At 43.1% G+C, this 25143-nt stretch overlaps 1 protein-coding gene across 1 annotated transcript; it reads right to left on the bottom strand.

Annotated features, from left to right (window-relative positions):
- Window positions 1-4825: 4825 nt before the first annotated feature.
- LOC137829393 (cyanidin 3-O-galactoside 2''-O-xylosyltransferase FGGT1) lies at window positions 4826-6643 on the bottom strand. Its single transcript, XM_068636197.2, has one exon. The coding sequence runs from the start codon at window positions 6500-6502 to the stop codon at window positions 5117-5119; it is 1386 nt and encodes a 461-aa protein (XP_068492298.2). The 5' UTR covers window positions 6503-6643; the 3' UTR covers window positions 4826-5116.
- Between the last annotated feature and the right edge of the window lie 18500 nt (window positions 6644-25143).

Raw genomic sequence — 25143 nt, 5'->3', positions numbered from 1 at the left:
ATCAAGTTTTCTCAAAGTAATTTCATTCTAGACTTAAAAGTTTGCGAAAACCCTCTTTAAACCATTCACCCCCCCTCTAGTTTAAAGCCATACATTCTAACAGAAAGCTCCCAAGGTAATTTTGTCCCTGAAGGTCATCGCGATATCCTGGTTGAAGCAATTGGACAAAATGAGCACTATGGTCGTGTTCGTGCAGATGGAAAAGGGGTTGGAATTAAACTATATTTTTTAGCTTCACCACGACACTCATCGTCCTCCCCCATAGAGACCAAAGCAGAAATGACGAGTAAGATACGTCAAGAATTAATGGAGGAGATGAGAAAGAAGCCTGATCGGATGTGGTTAGAGTTGCAACAGGAGTTTCTATCACAACAAGTTTATGTTGAGCCGGTTGAGGCACTTGTTAGTCTCGCTCCCAAAAGCATAAAGGGGAGTTGTGCGACTCCTACAACATCAGGGGAGGATATCACTAGCCAGACGAGCCAATGTGAGCTACTGGTAGAGGGCGGTATGCTTAGTGGTGGCCATTGGAAAAGTCTATCAAGTGGCCACCACCTTACATAACGTTCCTCTCACCCCTGATGTGGCGAAGGTAACAGTTGAAAGAGTACGAGTACTTGATGTTCAGTTCCACTACTTTCAGATGAGGTAACAACTGTGGTCCATGCATTTCAGACATTCATAGCCTGGCCCAAATACCTAGAACCTCCGGTAATAATTTCATTTCATTATATAAATTTATATTTATATATTACATCTAATTTAATACAAATGTTCTTTATTTTGTAGAAACCTCGTCAGAAACCAAGTCTGAAAAAGAAGCATGAGGTTTTGATTGATGATCCTATAGCTTCCTTAGTTGCAACTGCTAGAGAGGTTGGTCAAGACCCTTTGGAAGTTCTGTGGGATGATACATTTTTTGAAATAAACACTGACATGCCATTGTACATTACATGTTAGATTTGTTAGAATTTGTAGCTGGGGATCAGGAGCTCAATATAAATATAATTCAATTTTTTTATGATGCAAGTATTTTTACCTATATTTCAATTTACTTTATGTTAAATTATTATTGATTATGCTTTAACCTATTGTAGCTTCTACATTTCAATTTACCTATTGTAGGTTTTTGCATGGAGTTTCTATCACTGAGGGGAATGAAGATGTGTATGGATTGTTAGATCCCTCATATACTAATCCCACTAGAACAAAGAAAACTGAAACCCAATCATACATCACTAACACCCTGGAAAAAGAAGGAAAACAAATTTATTTATGACCTTATATTAATGAGTAAGTTTAATTATAAGTCGTCAATTATTACTATTTCATGTTTTAAATATTTACTAACTCTTTTCATGGATGATATAGGGGTCATTGGCAGTTACTTGTCTTATCAACGGTTGATAATGTAGAACATGGGAGCTTTGATGTTTCAAATCTGTGATGAAGGTTGTTTTTGAGATTGAAATTGTTTTTGAGAAGAGATTCAAATCAAGTTTTGCAAGATTGATAAATAGTTGTGCACTGGTTCAAGGTCTGATCTTAGGAGCTCTGTGATTCCTGTAAATCTAGGTGTAATCTGTTCCTTTTTTTTATCTTGTATTTGTTCTTTTATAAACTTATGAAGTGTGTGAAAACCTCTAAGGTCAGAGGGTGTTCTGACTAAGGTTGTGTGTATGACAAAAGGGGTGAGTGGTTCTTGTGGTATCAAGATCACCTCTTTGTGGTTGTGTGTATTGTAATTTGTGATCGATTACTAGTGGAACCCAGTGTTTGTTCTAGGAACTGGATGTAGCTCAAGGTTGAGTGAACCAGTATAAATTGGTCAAGTAATTTCTCTCTCTCTCACTCCTTATAAAATGTTTGATTTAATTTTGCTTTTGCTGCTGCCATAAACAACCGATTAAAACGAAGTTTCAATCGATTGAAATTCTGCAAACAGTTTCTTTTACATTTTTTGATTGACTTCCTTGATTGCTTCTTTTGTGTTTGTTGATAAAGCTTCATTCTTATTCAATCTTTTCAAAAATCTTTTGATAAACAATTCATCTCTCCCTCTTGTTTAAGCCTGTTGTGTGGTTTTGTTCCCTACACAAGATGTCATCCACACATCTGAAGAATATCATTGATAAGTAAATACACTATAAACTTAACTTCGTATGTTACTAATTAAGCATCTACTAACGCAATTTTTTGTATTAATCAGTTCATGGCGTGGATATAACATCTGAAAAATCTGAAGTGGATGACACTAAAGGTTTATAATTTTGTCTTTCTCTTTTCATTGTTTATCAATATTAACTTTTACTTTATATTGAATTATAGTGTAATAGACAACCAGGAAGCTATGAGTGTGGTTATTACATTATGCAATGGATGGTTATAATTGTAAGACTAGGCTTTGAAAGTGATCAGGATGAGGTAACATGATGATAAATTATTTTTATAATTCTTTAACATATATGTATCTTAACACTAGTTTATGTGAACCTTATTTTGTAATGCATTTCTTCACGGATGAGCGACCAATGGTTTCGGAAGCCATAGTACATGTGAGACATTCTTGGTCCACATATTTTCTAAATTTTTATAACTTTAGGATAACTGATGAATAGTGTAGGAATTAGATAGATAGATATATTATTAGTGTTTGTAATACATTTTTATCAATATATATAATTTGATTATCTAAATTTATGTATTTGTCTGGCTTGGTTATAATTGAATAGGTAAATTTAGATGAAAATTAACATTAAACAAAATGTACTAAAAAATATAACCATATACAACGGCGACTAGTTACCATATCCGCATTCTTATAAGCAGCGCAAAGATTTATAAGGGCGGCTATGGTAAATAATCGCATTCTTAAATGCGATTTATAAATGCGGTTATGGTAAATAACCACATTCTAAAATGTGATTTATAAATGCGGCTATGGTAAATAGTCAATGCATTACTCCTCCATTTTAAAAATCATTCAGATGTACATCAAATACGACTAGAAAGTCACTATTTTAAATTGAAAATAACCGCCTTCTTTTAACCTTTTTGCACCCGTGCATAATCTAATATTGAATCAACTTACTATATGTTAATCAATGATTTACCAAACCAATAAACATAGCTTACATAAATAGGATCCCAGATCTCAACGAACACAGTTACATAATAGTTAAATAATCAAATCAAACCCAACAAAAAAAAAAAAACAATTTAAATTATTATGAGTGCTTATAACATATATCAATACACAATTCTTTTGAGATTTAAGGGATCGTCTCTGTACTCATAGTTCTTATAAACATTCATACATACTATTCACCTCAAATGACAATTGATATGCAACAATCTGAGATATGTCATTTTTCACTTTTAGGGATCCAAAAATTGTTTTTCTAAATTTGTCGCACGTTGTATCGCTATGGCATATCTGCAAAAGAATATTTAACCCTTATTTATGTATTAAAGAGTAACTTAAGGTTGAGCTTAAAAAGACTAAATCTAACTCATTACTATTTTTTTCTCTCTATTAAACAATCCAACTTATTTTATTTTTAATTATTACTTCATTTTATTCTCTAAGCCCAAATAAATAATTTAATGAAGTCAAATAAATAATTATATTATATTATTTTTATTTACTAAAAACAAATGTTACCATAGAGATTACCATAGTCAAATATCAAGCCAAAATAAAAAAAAGGATACTATATAAAATGTTAAAAATTAGGAAAAAAACAAAGCACTTTTCTTTATATTGCCGGATTTCTTCCAAACTTTCTTTTCTTTTGAATTTTTATGTCAATATTAATACATAATAAAAAAGTAATGAATTTAAACTAACCAATAAAACAAAATGAATTCCGAGCACTTTTTCTTTCACACCTCAGATTAATCATTCACAATAATAAAATAAAATAGTACTACCTCACCTGTCTCTCTCTTTCTCGCAAGAGAGACACTATATATACATATTATTATTAATATTAAGATTCATAATATATATTTTAATATATCTTAAAAAAATATTAACAATATGATTGTTGTAAAAAATATCTTCTGTACTCAATGAGTTATCATATGACTACATCATTCCAGCTGTAGTACAAAAACTCACTAGAACCAACATGGCAACTTCCTGGCACTCAGCCCCTCACCTTTTACACTCAGACAAACTCTTTGTTTTTTTTTTCTCACAATCTCTCACACATTGGACAGCACCAACACAAATATCACGTGTCTGCTCTGCAGGCCTTGGTCCATTGCATTCTACTTTTCATTTTCTCTGTGGTTGTTGAATTGGTGCTGCTTGTTGAGTTGTTGGTGGATTCATTGATCTCTGAGACTGTTTTCTATTTGTGTTGTTCCCTGATCATTTGCGTTGGAGTTGTCTGTGCTAGGCTTCTCGTCATTGTTATCTTTTTGCTTACTTGTGTTTTGAACTTCAGGTGTTTTCCCTTTCTCTCTAACACGTTGCTTTACTTTCAATCAATTTTTCAAAATAAATACCTACTCAGATGATTCCGAAGGCCACTTTTTATTTTTATTTTCTAGTAGTTTTATTTAATAAAGTATGATAAAGACTCTAGAAAAAAAGCCAAATTATATTTAAAATTCACTTTTTGAATTCAATAACGTTAGATACCCTTCTTGTGGTTTAGGGATTGTGTTTGCAGCGTGTGGTTTGATGGTTGTTGACAAGTCATAATTGAAAATAAAGATATTTCATTTATTCACAATAGAACCATGTACACAAAACATTTTACCCCACGCTGATTAGCCTACCTTTTGTTCATTAAACCACATATAGATGCAAGCATACGAACAAACCATTATTGCATTAAAATATCCATCTGAAAGAAATCAAACCAACCGCAGCCACCAGGTTCAAGAATTTTAGCCATTTTGAGAGTGACAGAATGAGTGATAAATGATGGATCATAACACAGCTCAACTACACATAATTTATTCTAATCTGCAAAACATATCCATGCATGTACTTAAAAAGTTGTAAATGGACTAGTTCATGAGATTTACCACAGCCACAACTTAACTAACAACTAAAATGAAACTGCTCATGGTTGACCGGCCATGGTTTGAGACTTGCAGATCACCCAACTAGTTCTTGAAGCTTTTGACAAAAACCATCAAGGTATGTGTTCTCCAAATCTTTGGTGAGTAAGAGATTTCTCAATTTTAAATGGTTTTCTCTGACCTCCCTTCCAACCTCACTCTCCAAATCCATCACAGTCTTAACAGCTGCACAGACACTTTCCTTTGTGAACAAACCGTCTTCTTCACCTTTCTCCACTTGAACACCAGCCTTTATGCTGCTGCTTATCATCCTCGCATTAAGGAGCTGATCAATAAAATTTGGTAACACCACAATCTGACAATTGCTCACAAGTGCCTCAAGTAAAGATGCAACCCCACAATGGGTAATGAAGCACCCTATAGAAGGGTGGTCAAGAATTAGTGTCTGCTGAACCCAACTGCCATGAACAATGCCTCTTCCTCGAACCCTCTCACTGAACCCTTTTGGCATAGCTGCTTCAACAGACTCAAATCCAATAGGGGCTTTAAGAGCTGCAAGAAATGGAAAACCTGTTAACTCAAGACCCACCAACAGTTCCTTGAGCTGATCTTGATGTAGCCTGCATTCACTTCCAAATGCACAGTACACCACCGATCCCTCCTTGAATCCTGAAAGCCATTCAGCCCATTCTTCTTCCAAAGGGGATGTGTGTGGCTCAGGTATGACAGGCCCTGAAAGCAACAAAGGCTTTCCATAAGAAATTTCTAGAAAGTCAGCATATAGTCCCTCAATTTCTCTACAGCCTCTAAAGGCCACTGCATCGGACAATCTGGTGCTGGTGCTGATGCGGTCATAATAACGAACACCACTGCCAAATTCGGAATTCACGACTGAAGTTAGTTGTCGAACCTCGTGAGCCTGAAGCTTGATGGAAGGATCTGGGAACCCAGCTGGAGGATTCAACAGATTCAGCTCATGTTCAGCTATATTCTTTTCACTAAATTGCTTCTCCATGCATTCCATGTACGATTCAAATATCATGCTTAGGGTTATGTAATGAACAGACTTGATCCCTAAGCTCCGAGCCAAGTTCGGCATCCAACATGTATAATCAAAGAAAACAATGTTGGGTTTTAGCTCAAGCAAAAGTAGTTCGATATCCTTCTCAGTGCGATCCATCCCAGTCATAATGAGTTTGCCTAAGGAGATGGTAGCATCAAAAGTGGTTTCTGCATGAGGAGGAAGGCCATCAACTAGGGGCATGGTGATGGGGATGAAGGTTACTAACTGTGGATAGAGGTTGAAATGTTCCACCTTGGACTTTGTTAGTTTGGGTACGATGAAGGAAATTTTGTGTCCTCTTTTGGCTAATTTGTTGGCTAGGTGGAGATATGCTGATATGTGTCCAATAGCAAACCATGGGTACATTGCTATGTGCAACTGAAACTTTGGTCCGTCCATGGCTGTCTCAGAAATATCACCACGTTAATTTTATGGCTCAGCTAATGTCTCTGAAGTTCTAATACGAGGGGTTTTTTATGACGCCATACAAACTCTTGGCCCTTTTATTAACTAACAGCACAACACATGATTGAAGATTTGTCGACAAGTGGTATACATATTTTTACTGATAGATTCTTGAAATAGTTATTTAAGTATTTGATATGATGTGACCACAAAACTACAAAACAGGTAAAAAAAGGAAAACAGTATTTACCAGAAAATTATTGGTCGTAAAAGACTATTAGGTGATTTCACTAGTACAAAAAGAAGTAAATTAATAACAGTTAAAAATAAACGATTCCAGAATCATCGCTTTTGTGGACGTCGTTGTTTCTTAATTACAGTTCTGCAACCGTCGATATAAGTGACTGTTAACAATTTTTTTTTAAAAATTAATGACTTTTAAAGACGGTTCCACGTGGAACCGTCGTTATATGTAAGTTATTAAAAAAATATTTTTTAATAAATCACAAACCTGCGTAAAATTTCCAATTTCAGAAAATCAAAACATTTAAAATTATAATTTAAATATGAAAAATACGTACAACAAACTATTTTGTTAATATATGAAAAAGTATGTCATTCTAATGATTTATCTATTCTAAGGTGCTATACATGGTTACAAAATACTTTGACCATGTTGTTCTCATGTACTCCAATGCTTCTGAATTTAGCGGGTGTTGGTCGTTGAACAACTGTGACATTTGAATTTTTTTGAATTAGTGCATGAATAATAAACTCCAAATTTTAAAGTGTTTATTGTATTGAGGTATTACCTGATCCCAACCTTTATTAATTGCAGCTTGCAAAATAGTCAACATCCACTGCATAACAGAATATCTGCACTCATAATTTCCAGATTGCTTGTTGGACTGCTTGTGAAAATAAATGTATTAAATGAATGAGTGAAACACATTAAATTGAGTGAACAAATATACTTTAAACACCTTAAGGTACATCCAAGTGAGTTTTTGTGCGTTTGAAGTTCTCCTCTCATACAACACATCATATCCAGAGTAAGCACTAAAATAATAAGATTTCATGTTAGAATATATAACATTATCTAATGTATAAGTAGTAATAAATGTTAAATGAAATTGTCGTACCTATCTATAATGTTTTAAAAATAGGTAGAGGTTTTTTAATGAAAGGAGCAAAACCATGCAGCGGTATGATCTTGAACAGATATGATCAATAGTTGTCAATGACGCCTGTACCGACCAGGTCATCGGGTGTGATGACGTGTCTTGCACGTGCCCGGGTGGGGCGTGCTCAGTGGAACACGCAGGCTAGAAAAGAAGGATGGTTCAGCAGTGAGCGTGGTCGCCGGTTCATGGAACTGGCGTTCTGCGCCGAACATGCTCGGTTGTCGCCGGGTTGGCTCGTCATCAACGCATTTGGCGATTAGCGATCATGCAGCTCGACATCGCCGCAGGAAGCACGTCGCCAGATCTTTCGACAAGCTCAGATCGGAGCTGGTGAAGACCCAAAGGTGTAAGTTCGAGTGTGCAGCTCCAGTGAGGCGATTGTTGCGCCAGCATGGGGCGTGAAGGGTGTTTGGGTTGAGGGGACAACTCGCCTATCAGCGACGGGATTCCCAGAGTGGACATTCGTTGATGGCAAGGTTTCCTCAGCCAGAACACGCATGGCGCAGCAGTAAGGAGGGTGCCATTAGAGATGAGCGATATCACAGAGATGGTGCACTTTGCTGCACTCGATACTCGCCTTGTCGGGTGGTGCTCCAGAGCATGTCGCGTGTTAGTTTACCCCTTGAGTTGAGAACTTAGCCGCGCGACTAGCTACTACACAGAAATGACGTTCAAGTTACTTCAACCCAGGAGATGACACGTGTAGGGTTGAGAGTAATAAAGAAGTGACGCTCGAGTTATCCTAGCTCAGATGATGACACGTGTAGGGCTGGGTACAACCTGCGACCCCAGCCCAGATGGTGACACGTGCAGGGTTGGATGCGAGCCACGCGTCCAAAAGCATAACGGCCTGGAGAGAGAAGAAACCTAGCTATAAAGGTAAACTTAACAGAATTTGCAGAGGTACGTTTTTCATTACGGCTCATTCTGCTAGGGTTGAGTGCTTTTTAGTACGGTCCTACAGAGCATATTTTCTCTTAGTTTTGGGTGCTCTTGTCACTGACTTGAGCGTCGGAGCGCCACCGGCCGCAGAGGCACCACTGTGTGTTTTTCAGGCTCTCAGAGAGGCTACCTGGGGAGTGACTTGGAGGGCACGTGGTGTCAAGCTGGTGAGGAAGACCGTGACGAGGCAACGCTCTTGCGCTAAGTCAACGGGCAGGATCATCTGGCGCCCACCGTGGGGCCGTATAAAAGGTGATTCCCAACCATAGTTCGTGTTTGTGGCGTTTTTGGTGTTTTCCGTTCGACTGCTTGCTATAGCAGTCGATCCTTGGAGTTTTCACCGTTTGTTTGGAGTTCTTTGAGCTGCTGAGTTTGCTGAGGAAGAATGAGGACAACACGTTCCAGTTCAGTCGCGCCATCAACAGACGAAGATGCTGTGTCTATGACACAAGTGATGGACATGATGAGGACGTTGCAGGAGAACGTGGCTGCATCGCGTTCTGAACAGGAAAGGATGCACAAGGCGCTGGTGGCCTCGCAAGCAAGGAACGAAGAGCTCAACAGGATCAACGAAGAGCTGCGCAAAGCCCTTTAGGAGCGAGAGGAGCGTGCGGCTGGGGACAGATTTGCACCCCCATCCCCACCGCGCAGCTTTTCTATGCTATTTTCCCAAGAGATCATGGACTCGGTGGTCCCGGACACTGTTGCGGTGAAAGCGTCTTTCGCTGGGGTGGAGGACCCTGAAGCCCATCTCACGGCGTTTCATACTCAAATGATGCTCTCAGGGGGCTCAGACGCAGTGTACTGTAAGGTGTTCATGAGCACTTTGAGCGGAACAGCGTTGGACTGCTTCGTCAGTATACCCACTGGCCACATTACCACGTTCCAACAGTTTTCCAAGATGTTTGTTGAGCAGTATATAGTGAACAAGGCGCCACCTTTGGTGTCTTACGACCTGTTTGATATAAGGCAGTACCAAGGGGAGTCCCTGAAGGATTTTTTGAACAGATTCGGAGCTCAGATAGTCCGTTTGCCAAGAAAGGACGAAGTGATGTTCGTGCACGCCTTCAAAAAGGGTGTGTTACCTGGGCCTTTTAGCAAGTCGCTCATCAGGAGCCACCCCGCCACGTTCGCTGAAATCCGGCGACGTGCTGTGGCTCACATCGCCGCCGAAAGCGAGGTCACCAAGAAGAGGGGAAACGTGGCCCCAGCTAAACCGCGCGCCCAGGCAAGGGTACAGCCGCAGAGGGTAATGGAGGCGGCGGCGGGAAAGAGGGATCAAAAGGTGCGCCATCCTTACGACCCTAAAAAAAACAAGAGTAAGGCGCCAGGGCGACCCAGGGAGACTAATCGCCCCCCAAGGTATGAGTTTGTAATGGGTTTGGCCGATTTGATCGCCATCCCAAACATTGCTGCTAGGCTCAAAGTGCCTGAGAAAACAACGAAGAAGGTTTTGGGGCCAAAGCCAGACGCATGGTGCGAGTTCCACAAGAGTTTTGGCCACTCTATCAACTCGTGTTTAGCTTTGGGACACCAGCTCGCCGAACTGGTCAAATGTGGTTTCCTGAAGGATTATTTGCTAGAGAAGCAAGCGGACCAAGCGTCAGGATCTCAACCGGCGGGCAGCGGAGGGCAGCAGCACGAGGTGCCCATTCACGGTGAGATCCACACCATAGCTGGCGGATTCTCCGGCGGGGGGTCCACCGCGTCGCAACGTAAGAGGTACGCGAGGTCGGTCATGTCAGTGGAAATCTTTGAGGATCACTCGCCCGACGTGGACATCACGTTCACCAAGGGGGACCTTAGGGACGTGGTGCCTCACGACAACGACCCTATTGTGATCTCGCTTGTCACGGCAGGAAGGACTGTCCACCGGTTGCTGGTCGACCAAGGAAGTTCAGCAGATGTGATGTTTTGGCCGACTTTTGAGAAGTTACAACTGTCCCCCGATCAACTGAGACCATATGGGGGATGCTTGTACGGTTTTACCGGTGACCAAGTGGAGGTAAGGGGGTATATCGAGTTGAGGACGACCTTCGCTGACGGCTTGGCCTCACGAACGGAAAAGATCAGGTATCTTGTTGTAAACACCCCGTCAGCGTACAACATACTGTTGGGAAGGCCAACGCTCAACAGAACAGGAGCTGTGCCTTCGACAACGCACATGAAGGTCAAGCTGCCGTCTATGGAGGGCATGATCATCACCATTTGCTCCGACCAGAAGGAGGCGAAGAAGTGCTACGAAAACAGCCTTAAGAACAAGAGGTCTGTGTGCCACATAACCACAACGCCTCCCCCTGGCGTGGAGCCGGAGCACGAATTCCGGCGAGTTTCGGATACTGCGTTAGAGGTGGTCGCCGAGGGCGATGTTCCGATGTGGAATATAAAGGCGAGGTCAGAGAGCTGGGAGGGAGAAAGAAACTGCTCAGAGACCGCTAGAGAAACCGGTATCGCGAGGGTGCTGATCGCCAGCGAAAGGAAACCTCAGCCAGTAGAGGAATGGCTCGAGAAGGAGATCAGCGGTAAGGTGTTTAAGTTGGGAAGAACCCTGGATAGCAAGACGCAAGACCAAATCGCCGAGGTAATAAGTAGACACTGGGATGCGATTGCGTGGGCTGCTTCAGATATGCCGGGAATCGACCCCGATTTCTTGTGCCATCGTTTGGCAATGGACCCCCAAGTCAGGCCCATCCGCCAAAGAAGAAGAAAGTTCAATGAGGAGAAGAGACAGGCGATCAAAAGAAGAGACACAAAAACTCCTTGCAGCAGGCCACATCAGGGAAATCCAATATCCAGAATGGCTCGCTAATGTTGTCCTGGTCAAGAAGAGCAGCGGAAAATGGCAGATGTGTGTTGACTTTACAGACCTGAACAAGGCCTGCCCGAAGGACTCTTACCCTTTGCCAAGCATAGACGCCCTGGTAGACAGTGCATCAGGGTGCAAGCTGCTCAGTTTTCTGGATGCCTTCTCGGGGTACAACCAAATCAAAATGCACCCCATGGACGAAGAGAAGACCGCCTTCATGACGGAAAGGCCATGTTATTGCTACAGGGTAATGCCCTTCGGGTTGAAGAATGCAGGGGATACATACCAAAGGCTGATGGACAAGGTGCTCGCACCCATGCTCGAAAGGAATGTGCAGGCATACGTCGACGACATGGTCGTGACGTATCTGGAGAAAGACAAGCACGTCGCAGACTTGGAAGAGTTGTTCATCACGATAGCCAGGTACAAGCTAAAACTGAATCCCGAAAAGTGCGTTTTTGGTGTAGAAGCAGGGAAATTTCTGGGGTTTCTCCTGTTAGAGAGGGGAATTGAGGTTAACCCCGAGAAGTGCGCCGCCATTTTTGCAATGAGGAGCCCCGCCAATGTGAAGGAGGTGCAACAACTCACGGGGCGGATGGTCGCCCTGTCCCGATTCGTATCGGCAAGCGGAGAGAAGGGCCACCCATACTTCCAATGTTTGAAAAGGAACAACAGGTTTGTTTGGACAAAAGAGTGTGAGGAGGCCTTCGTAAAGCTCAAGGAATATTTGGCGACCCTCCAGTTCTGTGTAAGCCCCAAGTCATAACACCGCTCAGGCTGTACTTTGCCATAACTGAGAGGGCGATCAGCGCAGTGCTAGTGCAGGATCAGGATCAGATCCAAAGGCCTATATATTTCGTTAGCAAGGTGCTGCAAGGCCCAGAGGTAAGGTACCAGGCCCTAGAGAAGGCAGCATTGACGGTTGTATTCTCGGCGAGGAGATTGCGCCATTACTTCCAGAGCTTCACGGTACTGGTGATGATTGATCTGCCAATCCAGAAGGTTTTGAAGAAGCTCGATGTGGCTGGAAGGATGATGAAATGGGCAGTCGAGCTTTCGGAGTTCGACATCAAATATGAACCCCGGGGATCGATCAAAGGGCAAGTCTTCGCCGATTTCGTGGTCGAGTTGTCCTCCGAGGTGGCACAGAACGCCGAGGGTGACTTTCGCTGGGTACTCTCAGTTGATGGGTCGTCCAACCAGCTGGGCAGCGGGGCTGGGGTCATTTTGGAAGGGCCCAACGGAGTGTTGATAGAGCAATCATTGAGGTTTGCTTTCAAAGCAAGCAACAACCAAGCAGAGTATGAGGCTTTGATCGCCGGAATCCTGCTGGCTAAGGAAATGGGGGCGAGAGTGCTGATGGCCAAAAGCGATTCGTTGTTGGTCACCGGACAAGTAACTGGCGAGTTCCAAGCCAAGGACCTGCAAATGGCAGCCTACTTGGAGTATGTGCAAGAGCTAAGAAGATCTTTCACTTCATTTGAAGTGGTGCACGTGCCAAGAGAACAGAATGCCCGAGCTGACTTGCTAGCCAAGCTCGCCAGTTCGGGCAAGGCGGGCAAGCAGAGGACTGTCATTCAAGAAACTTTGAAAGCGCCTCGAGCATTCGTGGCAAACCACCAAGTTCTTCATGTTTGCAGATCAGTGGAAAGACCGCGAGAAGTCATAGATCCCTAACGCAGGAAACTCTGAGGGTGCCGAGGGTTAGAGCGCGCCCAGCGGAAGGGGCAAGATCGATGCAGGTTTGCGCTGTCCACAAACCCGACACGTGGATAACGCCATACCAACGTTATTTAGCGGATGGTGTGCTTCCAGTTGACTCAACTGAGGCCATAAAAATAAAGAAGAGCTCCAGCAAGTTTACCCTTATTGACGGCGAGCTGTACAGGTTTGGATTTACACACCCTCTTCTTGTATGTATACACGGAGAGAAGTGCACGAGGATTATGGCTGAGCTCCATGAGGGAATTTGCGGGAGCCACATTGGAGGTTGATCGTTGTTGACAAGGACTATCCGTGCAGGCTATTACTGGCCCACGATGAGAGAAGATTGCAAGAGATACGCCCAGCGTTGCAAGCAATGCCAGCAGCACGCCGATTGGCACAAGGCACCCCCAGAAGAGCTGAAGTCAATTTACAGCCCCTGGTGTTCCATACTTGGGGAATTGACATTCTGGGACCCTTCCCATTGGCGGTCAGGCAAATGAAGTACTTGGTAGTGGCGATTGAATACTTCACCAAGTGGATCGAAGCGGAGCTAGTGGCCCAGATCACCGCACACAAGATCGAGAGCTTTGTATGGAAGAACATAGTGTGCCGGTTTGGTGTGCCTAAACGCCTGGTGTCAGACAATGGGACTCAGTTTGCAAGTCACCTTTTGAAAAAGCTGTGCGAAGAGGTGGGAATACAACAGGTGTTTGCATCCGTCGAGCACCCACAGACGAATGGCCAAGTGGAGTCTGCCAATCGGGTGTTGCTGAGAGGTTTAAAGAGAAGACTAGAGAAAGCTAAGGGATCATGGGCTGAAGAGGTACCCCGCATAGTTTGGGTGTACCATACCACTGCGCAGTCAGGAACCCACGAGACCCCGTTTAGTTTGGTTTATGGATGTGATGCGATGATTCCAGTCGAAATCCAGGAAAGCTCGCTGAGATTGCAGAACTTTGTGGCGGAAGACTCGAACGAAGAAAGAAGAACGAATCTGGATTTGCTGGATGAGGTCAGGGAGGAGGCGAGAGTGAAGGCTGAAGCAGTAAAGAGAAGGATTGAGCGAAGGTATAACTCTAAGGTAATGTCAAGGCAGTTTAGAAGTGGCGATCTGGTGATGAGGAAGGCCCATCAGTATGAGATGCAGAACAAGTTATCACCTAAGTGGACGGGACCGTTCAGAATAACCGAGGTGCTCGGGAACGGCGCCTACCGCTTGGAGACGTTAGAAGGAGGGGCGATTCCTCGCACTTGGAACGCCACACATCTCAAATTGTATTACAGTTAAAGCCTTGTAAGTAAAGACGAACATGAAGAGATTGGAATAGTTTCTGTTAAAACAATTTCAAGGGGGCACTCTTTTTTCTCTGAGGAGGGTTTTTAATGAGGCCACCCAATAAAGAAGAGTTTTTCAAGATTAAAGCTTCTAAGTTTGCATGCTTATTGTTTTGAAAGTTTTAGAAAAAAGACCTTATCACTTGTACGTGATCTAGGGCAACAGTAAAGTTGCATTGCATGCCTCATAATTAAAAGTTTTAATGTCCCCATCGTTTTTCGGCGATCGGTGGCAGTAGTAAAAGTTTTGAAGTCCTCGTCGTTTTTCGGCGATCGGTGGCAATAGTTAAAGGTTTTGAAGTCCCCGTCGTTTTTCGGCGTTCGGTGGCAGTAGTTAAAAGTTTTAGAGACCTCGTCGTTTTTCGGCGATCGGAGGTACCAGTAGTGTAAAAAGCCCTCAGCGCTCTCGTGCATTTTGAGGCAAAAGAAGAAGTCCTCCTCGCCCTTGAGCGAGTGCAGGCGATAAAGAGAAGAAGTCCTCCTCGCCCTTGAGCGAGTGAAGGCAAGAACAGATTGAAAGACCTCTTTGCATAAGCAGATTGAGGCAAGATTAAAAGTCCTCAGTGCATCCAGGGGGGAGGAGATGTACACCCTGGGCAAGTTGAGGCGCCAGAGAAAGTCCTTCTCACCTCAGAGTGAGTTCAAGCAAGATGAAACTGAAAAGTCAGGGGTGTTCGTGACCTTAAACGGCGGGAAGGGAAGGTCGATGGAAAACGCCTTTTCCCCTTTAAGTGAAACATCAATATTGACCCAGTAAGACCAGATAAAGCTTCCACGCTTGCGGGCGGTGTGAAGATAGATAAAATCCTTCTCGTCTACAATGAGTTCAGGTACAGCGTGAAGGGTGGAAGAAGATAAAGGATAACTGAGGTAGGTTCGAAGAGAACACCTCACTATCCAGATCATTGTTCTAAAACTCAGGGAGGTAGAGAAGGATCCGAAAGGCTCCTTTACCCCCAGATGAGGGAACAATGATCAAGTTATGCAAAGAAGAAAGGTAACATCGCCGGAACCCTATGGCGTGAAGGTTGAGACAGTGAAGGGGTTGTACGGCGAGTGCCGAATCAGAAGAGTTCCAGGCGATGACAGAAGTAGGGGGCACTTCACTTGGTAGATCAGGTAAACTGTGTTTTAATACTAGTTTGAGTTAAAACCTGCTGCCTAGTAAGTGATTTTATGTTAAGGTTTGTTACCTTAAGTTCACAAGTTTTATTGAATGCCATCGCCGAAGAGTTGATAGCTGCTCAAATTTACTTTGAGTTAACAGTTCGCTAAGTTTGTTATAAAGTTAACAATTTGCTCGAGTTAAAAGCAGTATGTGAAGGGTTAAGTTCAAGTATTGCTAAGTTCATGCAGTTGAGTAAGTTTCGCCAGTTATGTTAGTTAACCCCACAGCAAATAGAGGCAAAGAGCGATTCGAAAGACGGCTCTCCTCCCAGGTGAGCAAAGGTGAAATAAGAAGGTGGTCCCGCAAGGGACGCTTTCAGTTAAAGGGAAGATGACGTCGCTAGAAGCCCATGGATTGAGATTGGAACAGAAAGAGAATCGCACAGCAGAGGCCGCGTCTACGAAGTTCTGAGCGACGATGTAGAAACGCCTTTGGCCCTTGGCGGGTCGGGCAAGAGAAGTTCCAAGTACGTTGGGTCGAGAAAGGTTAAGTACTGGTTGGTGCAAAGTACGTTAAGTTAAGAAAGAACCATCCAGTTAAATCAGTTGATTGCGCAACAAAAGATTATATATATATATATATATGTATATATGTGCACATGAACATCGAGCAGTTCGAACAAAATGAAAATTATTACAGACCAAGGTAAAGCATAAGAGTTTTCAAGGAGGTAAGTCAATCGGGGGCACGATCTTGCCGTCCACCACCTCGTTGTACACTGAGAACTTAGAAAGATCGAGGTCAGGATATTTGCAAGCAAACTGCTCTAAAGCAGCGCCAAAGCTGGAAGTTAGAACCTGGGCAGCCTCAAGCCGAAGCTCGTTGATCTTCGTCTTGAACCCACTGTTCTCTTCATGAACCTGGGTGACTTCAAGCTCGAGCTCGTCGGCCTTCTTCTTGAGCCCGCTGTTCTCCTCGCGAACTCGAGCAAGCTCAGCAGCAGTTTCACTAAGTTCCTAGGAGGCCTTATCCCGATCTTGCTCAACCTTCCCCAGAAGGGTCTCTCTCGATTGACCTCTTCTCCAGGTTGGCCATCTTCTGAGCGTCAGTCTTCTTTGCCTCCTCCAGCGCGGCAATTTTCTCCCTCAGAGGGACGATCTTGCTCTCCAGCTCGACGGCGTCTTGGAGTTTGTCATGAAGCTTCTTGCGCAGCTCTTTGTTGTCTTGCCGCATGCTCTGGGAGCTCGTCCTTGAGGGCATTTTCAACTCGCGAAAACTCCAAGCCTTGCATCATCATATCGCACTTGGTCTTCTTGGGTTTAGCTTTCGCGGTACTTGCCACCTCCTGGTTGATCCGATTGTCGAGCTCAAACTTCTCCAAGGAGTCCTTGAGCCCTTCGTCGACGATTTGGGGAAGACAATTGTCAACCATGGCACTTAGGCGCACGGTGAAGGACTTCAAAGCTTCTTGAAGAGCGGCTGGGAGGCCTGAGGTTGCTGGTGGAGGCGAAGGTTGGTGCTCACCACCACCCTCACAAGGTTGGACGGCGGGGGGAGCTTCGAGGCGTGGTGGTGAGGCAGGCAGATTCTCGGCGGCTTGTGAGGAGGCTTGCGTATCAGCAAGTTGCTCAGGAGCGACCTTAGCAACTGAAGCGTTTGAAACGAGAACATCCCCAGCGGACTCGAATGGTGTGGAGGCGCTGGGGGGGTTCTCGATGAAGTTTGGAGCAGCGCTCTCAATTGCTGGGGGCTCGGTCACCGCCACCCTTTGCCTTTTGCAGATTAGCCCGTCCTCGGTGCTTTCATCCGCCTCTTCGTCAGATACTACCCTGGGGGCTTTCCTTTTGGCCTTCTTAAGAGGTAGTTTTTTTTGCGTTGGGGGGCTGGAAGAGCGGCAGCAGCGGGTGGACCAACTGGTGGGGATTGGCCCTGGGCGGCGGCGATCTCCGCAACAGAATTCGGGATCGTTTGAGAGCCCGCCGCAAGCCTATGGGACCTGGCTATGGAACGTAGCTCAGCCATCCTATCTTGTCCCAGCATCGTATCTGCAAAGGGGGCCAACAGTTATCAACTAGCACAGAGAATTGACAGGCAATAATGCATGAAGGAGTTTGAAACCATATGCGAAGTAGAACAACAACATCAAAGTAGGAATGAGAAAATGCAAAGTCAAGCTAGGGAAACTTGAAGGCTTAAGGGCAAACCTATGTGAAAGTCCAATTGGCTTTCTTAGAACTCGAAGGAGACGATGGAGGCAGTCGACAGGGCCACGTTGGAAGAGGCGACTTTCTTCCAGAAGCCGCACAAGTCCTTGTCGAGCTCCCCCATCTTTTCTGGCTCCCTACCCTTCCTAAAGCTCGATTCCTTTTTCCCTTTGTTCACCCAGTACAAGGGGAACCCGTCGAGAAGGGAAGGGTCTTGATCGTTGCAGCATACACGCACGAACTTCCCCTTCCAATCCTTATAGGATTGCTGGAAGATAGAAAGAATGGACCTCCCGGAGATCCCATTGAGGCTGACCCATAGACGACCGCCCGGGTCCTTCGCCTCGAATAAGTAGAGGAACACATCCACCGAGGCCAGATGTCCTAAGTGTGCGCAGAGGATCTGGTAAGCCCGCACGAATGCCCAGCTGGTGGGATGGAGCTGGGCGGGGGCTATGTCAAGCTCGGTCAGGAGCTCCCTCTCAAAGCGTGTGAAGGGAAACCGAAGCTTGACCTTATTGAACATGGTGGTGTAGATGAAGCAGAAGGGGGCGTCGTCGCTCCCCTGATCGTCGGTGCAGATGGGCTCACCGGGAGGACAAGGACACACGGACACTTTGTCATCATGCTCTTTGCTGAAAGAGAGGTTTTCCTTATCACCCTTCTTGAGGCGAAAGATGTCAAGGTCGGAGTTGATGGATGAGGTTTCGCCCAACAAGGTTGCAGAGGCCCACGGGTATAATCGCTTGTAATCGGGAAGAGGCTTTACCACCACGCTGGTTTGTGGTGGGTTTCGTGGCGGCTGGTTACGATGAGAGGACGCGGGTCTCGCGACTCGGTCGGAGGGAACGTTGGGACCCCTTGGGGGGTCGCGGGAAGAAGAAGGGTTGGCCCTACGGGTTTTCGCCGGAGGGTTGCAGGGAGATGGAGGAGGGTTTGGTGTGGTTTTTGGACGAGTCATCGAGAGAGCGACTCGACAGAAGAAGGGAAGAGGAAAGAACAGGGGGGGGGCTCGCAGAGAAAGGTTCAGAAACCCTAAACGCAGAAAAGAGAAAAACAAAGCAGAGAAACATCCCACGACGTATGCTCCAGACAAGTATTGGATGATGTGAACCGATTGAAATGCAACAAATATCAGTAGAGGTGATAAAAAGGTTACCTTTGTATGATCAGAAGAGTGGTCAGAAGGATTGAGGTTGGGAGAATCGGAGCGTTCGCTGGAGCGTTTTGAGAGTTCGAAGAAAGGTGGAGGACCATGAAACAGTGAAATGGCGCGAAGCGTTTAAGAGTTTCGAAGAATGTCGAATGTTGCGAGAAGCGCAAACGACAGTGAACAATGGCCGTTGATGGGTCCACGTGTGGAATGATCGAAGGAGTTGGTGAAATGTCAAGTCTTAGCGCCAACGCGCAAAGCAACGTAAGCCGCCGGATTTGAACCTCTTTAGTCTCCTCGCTGAACAAGTCGCAGCTCGAGACTGTGGGGCTTGTGTACCGACCAGGTCATCGGGTGTGATGACGTGTCTTGCACGTGCCCGGGTGGGGCGTGCGCAGTGGAACACGCAGGCTAGAAAAGAAGGATGGTTCAGCGGTGAGCGTGGTCGCCGGTTCATGGAACTGGTGTTCTGCACCGAACATGCTCGGTTGTCGCCGGGTTGGCTCGTCATCAACGTATTTGGCGATTAGCGATCATGCAGCTCGACATCGCCGTAGGAAGCACGTCGCCATATCTTCCGACAAGCTCAGATCGGAGCTGGTGAAGACCCAAAGGTGTAAGTTCGAGTGTGCAACTCCAGTGAGGCGATTGTTGCGCCAGCATGGGGCGTGAAGGGTGTTTGGGTTGAGGGGACAACTCGCCTATCAGCGACGGGATTCCCAGAGTGGACATTCGTTGATGGCAAGGTTTCCTCAGCCAGAACACGCATGGCGCAGCGGTAAGGAGGGTGCCATTAGAGATGAGCGATATCACAGAGATGGTGCACTTTGCTGCACTCGATACTCGCCTTGTCGGGTGGTGCTCCAGAGCATGTCGCGTGTTAGTTTACCCCTTTAGTTTACACAGAAATGACGTTCAAGTTACTCCAACCCAGGTGATGACACGTGTTGGGTTGGGAGCAATAAAGAAGTGACGCTCGAGTTATCCTAGCTCAGATGATGACACGTGTAGGGCTGGGTACAACTTGCGACCCCAACCCAGATGGTGACACGTGCAGGGTTGGATGTGAGCCACGCGTCCAAAAGCATAACGGCCTGGAGAGAGAAGAAACCTAGCTATAATGGTAAACTTAACAGAATTTGCAGAGGTACGTTTTTCATTACGGCTCATTCTGCTAGGGTTTAGTGCTTTTCAGTACGGTCCTACATAGCATATTTTCTCTTAGTTTTGGGTGTTCTTGTCACTGACTTGAGCGTCGGAGCGCCATCGGCCGCAGAGGCGCCACTGTGTGTTTTTCAGGCTCTCAGAGAGGCTACCTGGGGAGTGACTTGGAGGGCACGTGGTGTCAAGCTGGTGAGGAAGACCGTGACGAGGCAACGCTCTTGCGCTAAGTCAACGGGCAGGATCAACGCCTGTATAACAAATCAGTTTATTAAAACTTATTTAATAAATTAGGACTTACTCATGGATGTATGGAGCAAATTAAATTTGTTTTCCACCATTCTTTAAGGTAGTGGTGATGTATGTTTGTGTTTCCGACTTCTTGTTTGCAATTAATTGAATGACTTGAGGGTCTAAAAACCCATATATATTGTGTTTCCCCTCATCGAAGCATAATCCAAAAAGATACCTAAATTTCAATAAGTTAGTACTAATATATTTAATAAATCAAAAGCATAAAGATTTTAATATTTGAACTTACATCATCCATAATTGCAGAACTGTTATGTTAATCTCTTGATCTCCGACTGCAAGGTCCAACAAATCAGACATGTGAACATACAACGGTAGATTACTATGCCTTCCAAAAACATTGGCATCCCATGGAACCTTTAAGACGATTGTATCTAAAGCTGTAGCAACTTCCACCAATGTCGCCACAAGATCATCAATGGAGAATATTTTATTCTTTTGTAGAGGCAGTTTTGTCTTAGGTTTCTACTACTCATCAACAAACAAACAAATACTTAAATTAGTTAGAATGTAATATATTTGATATATAATTTTATTAGTATTAGTGCAAAGATATAACAAAGAGTCTATAGGTCTGACGAGATGTCTAGGCTAGGCAACGAAAGTATGTAATGCCTCTGCTACAATTGTGACCTCTGATGTCGGCACAGGAACTGCAAGATCACCATAAAGGACCTTCTCTGCCGCGACCTTCATGAAATTAGAAGGAAGAGGCACATTGTGTAACATTGTGACCCCTTCATAACACTTACCCAAGGCAAAGAATCGGGTCAAACAATTACACTCAACATATAACTCGCATTGGCTAGTTGAGCCAAAGTCATCTCCCGATAGATCAACCGCCGAACAACTCCCTTTAGTGTTGACTTTCGTAATAGGAGGCAGAGGTGGTTCATCTTCTACCATAGTAGGTGGTTTCTGAGAGAGTCTTAAACCCTCCCACCTCTTTTTGAACTCCCTTTCCATTCGCACATTAAACTCCTCCATGAAGCTTTCTTTAAGCTCTTGAGTTACCTCAGCCTTTAACTACTCATGTAATTGTAGTAAATATTCTTAGCTAGGTTGATTGGACGATTGTTCCTTGCTATGTAATGAAGGTCCAAAGTATAACCGAATCCCAACCCCATATCCAACTACACGAACACGTCCAGGGTGCTCAGGTCGTCCGAGAGCAACATGAAGAATATCATTGCAACCACATGGATTAAAAGTCCCCTGTGTTGATTGCTCAGCAAGAGAATCCTAAAACAAATGAAAAGAAATTGTCAAACTTCAACACATTGAATTTAAAATAACACATAGAAAACATATTTCTTACAATTTGTTCAATTTTTTGTTCTGTAGACTTAGAACTCTATGTCCCTAATGGGTTTATACGGGCACCCTTCCACATCTCATGTCGGGGTGGTGGGGATGGAGGCCTCAAAGAGTCTACACTATTCATTTCCTCAATGGAAGTAGAACGTGCTTTAATCTTTTCTTCAAGCATCTTCTGCTCTAACAACTTATAACCACCACAGGACAATAAGTGTGGGGTATCATTTTGTGCCTGACTGGCTTTTGCTTTGTTCCGAGCCTCCTATCATAACATTCAAAATTTAATAATACGTTAATATAAACTATATTAAAATATACAAGTGATATTAACCCGCCATATTTCAGTTTGTCGAATCTGCACAAACTGTTGCCAAGTTTCTTCATCAAGGGATGCATATTTTGTACAAGGACTTTCTTCTTTCCTTTCACCATATATATAATTTGTTGTCAATTTTGATTTGAACTGACAAAACTTGACACCCACATTAGAAAAGAACCTTCGCTTTCAAGGTTTCCACATTCGGGATCTTGTAATGCGTCTACATTATTTGAAAGAATTAGTTCATAAACAAGAACAAAGTATAAAAGAACTTTAGATTGAACAAAGTAAAAACAATTACATACCAGAATATCTTTCCAAATCATGTTTTTCTCGTGGTCAGTCACGTGATCCCAGGACTCAGTTAAGATAAAGATCCTTTCACGAGACAGTACTATGAGATAACTCCTATATTTCTTTGCATATTGCCCAGTGGCCACACCAATGTGGACATCAATACACAAAGGTATTTTGTCATCTTTATTTATCTTCTTAAATATATTCTTTAATCTTGTAGGTCCTCTACCAGTTTTTGAACGAGAAACTTTATCATCTGTCATGTTCCTGTTATCAAACAAATATGATAAGCATCAAGAATATGAAATATAATTAAAATTATATATTGTAAAACTAAACATGAATCACATGCACATACAAATATATATTCCTTCGTCATGATCATTTCGAGTTGCATGTACAACATCAACAACATCCTCGTACTCTTTATTGATGGTCGTTCTTGTATGTGATTCCATCTCACAAATGTCATTGTTTGTATCTTCTAGGTCATTATGTTGTTTTTTTCCATGTAGCACAACAAACCAGTGGTTAGACGTAGGATCTTTGATATAGAAAACTTGGGAAGCTTGATGTGCCATTATGAATGGTTTGTCATGATAACCTATCTTTCGAAAGTCAACCAAAGTCATTCCTGATTCATCAACTTTGACACCAATCTTATTGTCAACCCACGTGCATTTGAAAACAGGTACAATAAACTTGGTATAATTAACTTCCCAAATCTCTACTATGACACCATAATAAGGCATTGATCCCACAATAGGATTTTTATCCTTTGTAGTTGAAAACTGCATAGACTCTGCCTCCAAGGTGACTCCGCTATTTTGAACTGTACTCCTATCATCTCGAGACTTTGTGTAAAATAAACAAGCATTTACTTCATATCCAGAACAACATAAAACATCAAATTTGAGACCGTTTGCAAGCCATGTTAATGTTTCAGATGTTGATGGATCATTCATTATTTGTTGCTTAAACCATGACATGAAAGTTTTGTTATGCTCAATTAACACCCATTTTTCTGATTGTCTTGGATTTTTATATTTGACAATGTTTTTGTGTGTATCTAAGTATGGTAACACCTCATCAGTGTTATTCAAGGTATGCAAGTGTGCTTGCAGAACCTCTTATCTAGATTTGCTCATGACATGTACACCTTTTGAAGATTTATTTATCAATCTACGAGAGTGCTAACCTTTTCAAGGAACTCCTATACATTTGGCTTTTGACAAGTACTCGAAACAAAACTCAATAGATTCTTCTGAAATGTATCTTTCAATAATGGAAGCTTCCGGACGACATTGATTCTTCACACATCCCTTCAAAATCTTCATGTATCATTCAACTGGATACATCCATCGCATATAAACTGGCCCACACAATCTGATTTCCCTTACAAGATGAACAACCAAGTGTACCATAATATCAAAAAAAGATGGAGGAAAAAACATCTCGAGTTGACACAAGATAACAATTATTTCTTCTTCAAGTTCATCCAACTTCTGAGAGTCAATCTCTTTACTGCATATGGAATTGAAAAATGAACATAGTTGAGTGATTGTATGCCTAACATTTTTTTGGCAAGATTCCACGAATAGCCATCGGTAGTAATTGTTGCATTAGAACGTGACAATCATGTGACTTTAAGCCAATTAGTTTCAAATCATTCATAGATACTAGACTCTTCACATTTGAAGAGTAGCCTTGTGGTACCTTAACACCTTTAAGACATTCACAAAAACTTGTTTTCTCTTTCTTTAACAAAGTGTAACACGTTGCAAGCAAGTATGTACGTTTACCAACTTCTCTCGGGGCCAATTCTTCTCGTATATTCATCTTAATCAAATCCAGACATGCATTCACACCATCTTTTGTTTTGCCTTTAATGTTCAGAAGTGTTCCTATTAGACTATCACACACATTCTTTTGTATGTGCATTACATCTAGACAGTGTTTGACATCTAACTTACACCAATACGGAAGATAAAAAAAGATTGATCTCTTCTTCCATATTTCACTCACAAATTGCTTCTTCTTCATTTTTCCAAATGTCACATTAACATTTTTGATTTTTTCATAAATTTCAACACCACTTAAGGGAGTGGGACAAATGTCATGTTCTTGGTATCCGTTAAAAGCTTTTCTCAATCTACGATACGAATGATATTTCTTTAGAAATCTATGATGCCCAAGATACACGGTTTTTCTTCCGTGTTTCAACTGCTCATAAGATGTCTTGTCTTCACATACTGGACATGCTCTATGGCCTTTCACACTATAACCTGACAAGTTCCCATATGCAGGGAAGTCATTTATAGTACAAAACAACATCGCATGCAATCGGAAAGATTCATTCTTAAACGCGTCAAACACATCAACCCCTCCATTCCATAATAACTTCAAATCTTCAATCAATGGATTAAGATAAACATTTATGTTATTTCCAAGTTTTTTTGGACCATAGATCATCATAGATAACATCATGTATTTGAGCTTCATACACAAAGCAGGAGGTAAGTTGTAAATCACTAACAAAACGGGCCATGAACTATAATTACTACTTAAATTTCCAAAGGGATTCATTCCATCAGTTCCCAATCCAAGTCTTAAGTTTCTTGATTCTTTTCCAAATTTAGGAAATTCTTTATCAATATTCTTCCACTGCAAAGAATCAGCAGGATGACGAAGTAGTCCATCACACTTTCTATTATCTGCATGCCACCTAAGGTTTTTAGCGTCATTTGCATTTGCAAACAAACGCTTAAGCCTTGGAATTATTAGAAGATA

The sequence above is a fragment of the Phaseolus vulgaris genome, chromosome 11 (genome assembly GCF_051622355.1).
Source record: "Phaseolus vulgaris cultivar YP4 chromosome 11, ASM5162235v1, whole genome shotgun sequence".
Taxonomy (NCBI): Eukaryota; Viridiplantae; Streptophyta; class Magnoliopsida; order Fabales; family Fabaceae; genus Phaseolus; species Phaseolus vulgaris.
This window is presented reverse-complemented; position numbering and strand designations above follow the sequence as displayed.

Bases quoted from the DNA above. Each gene is read 5' to 3' on its own strand.
- LOC137829393 (XM_068636197.2), bottom strand. From the start codon at position 6,502: ATGGACGGACCAAAGTTTCAGTTGCACATAGCAATGTACCCATGGTTT.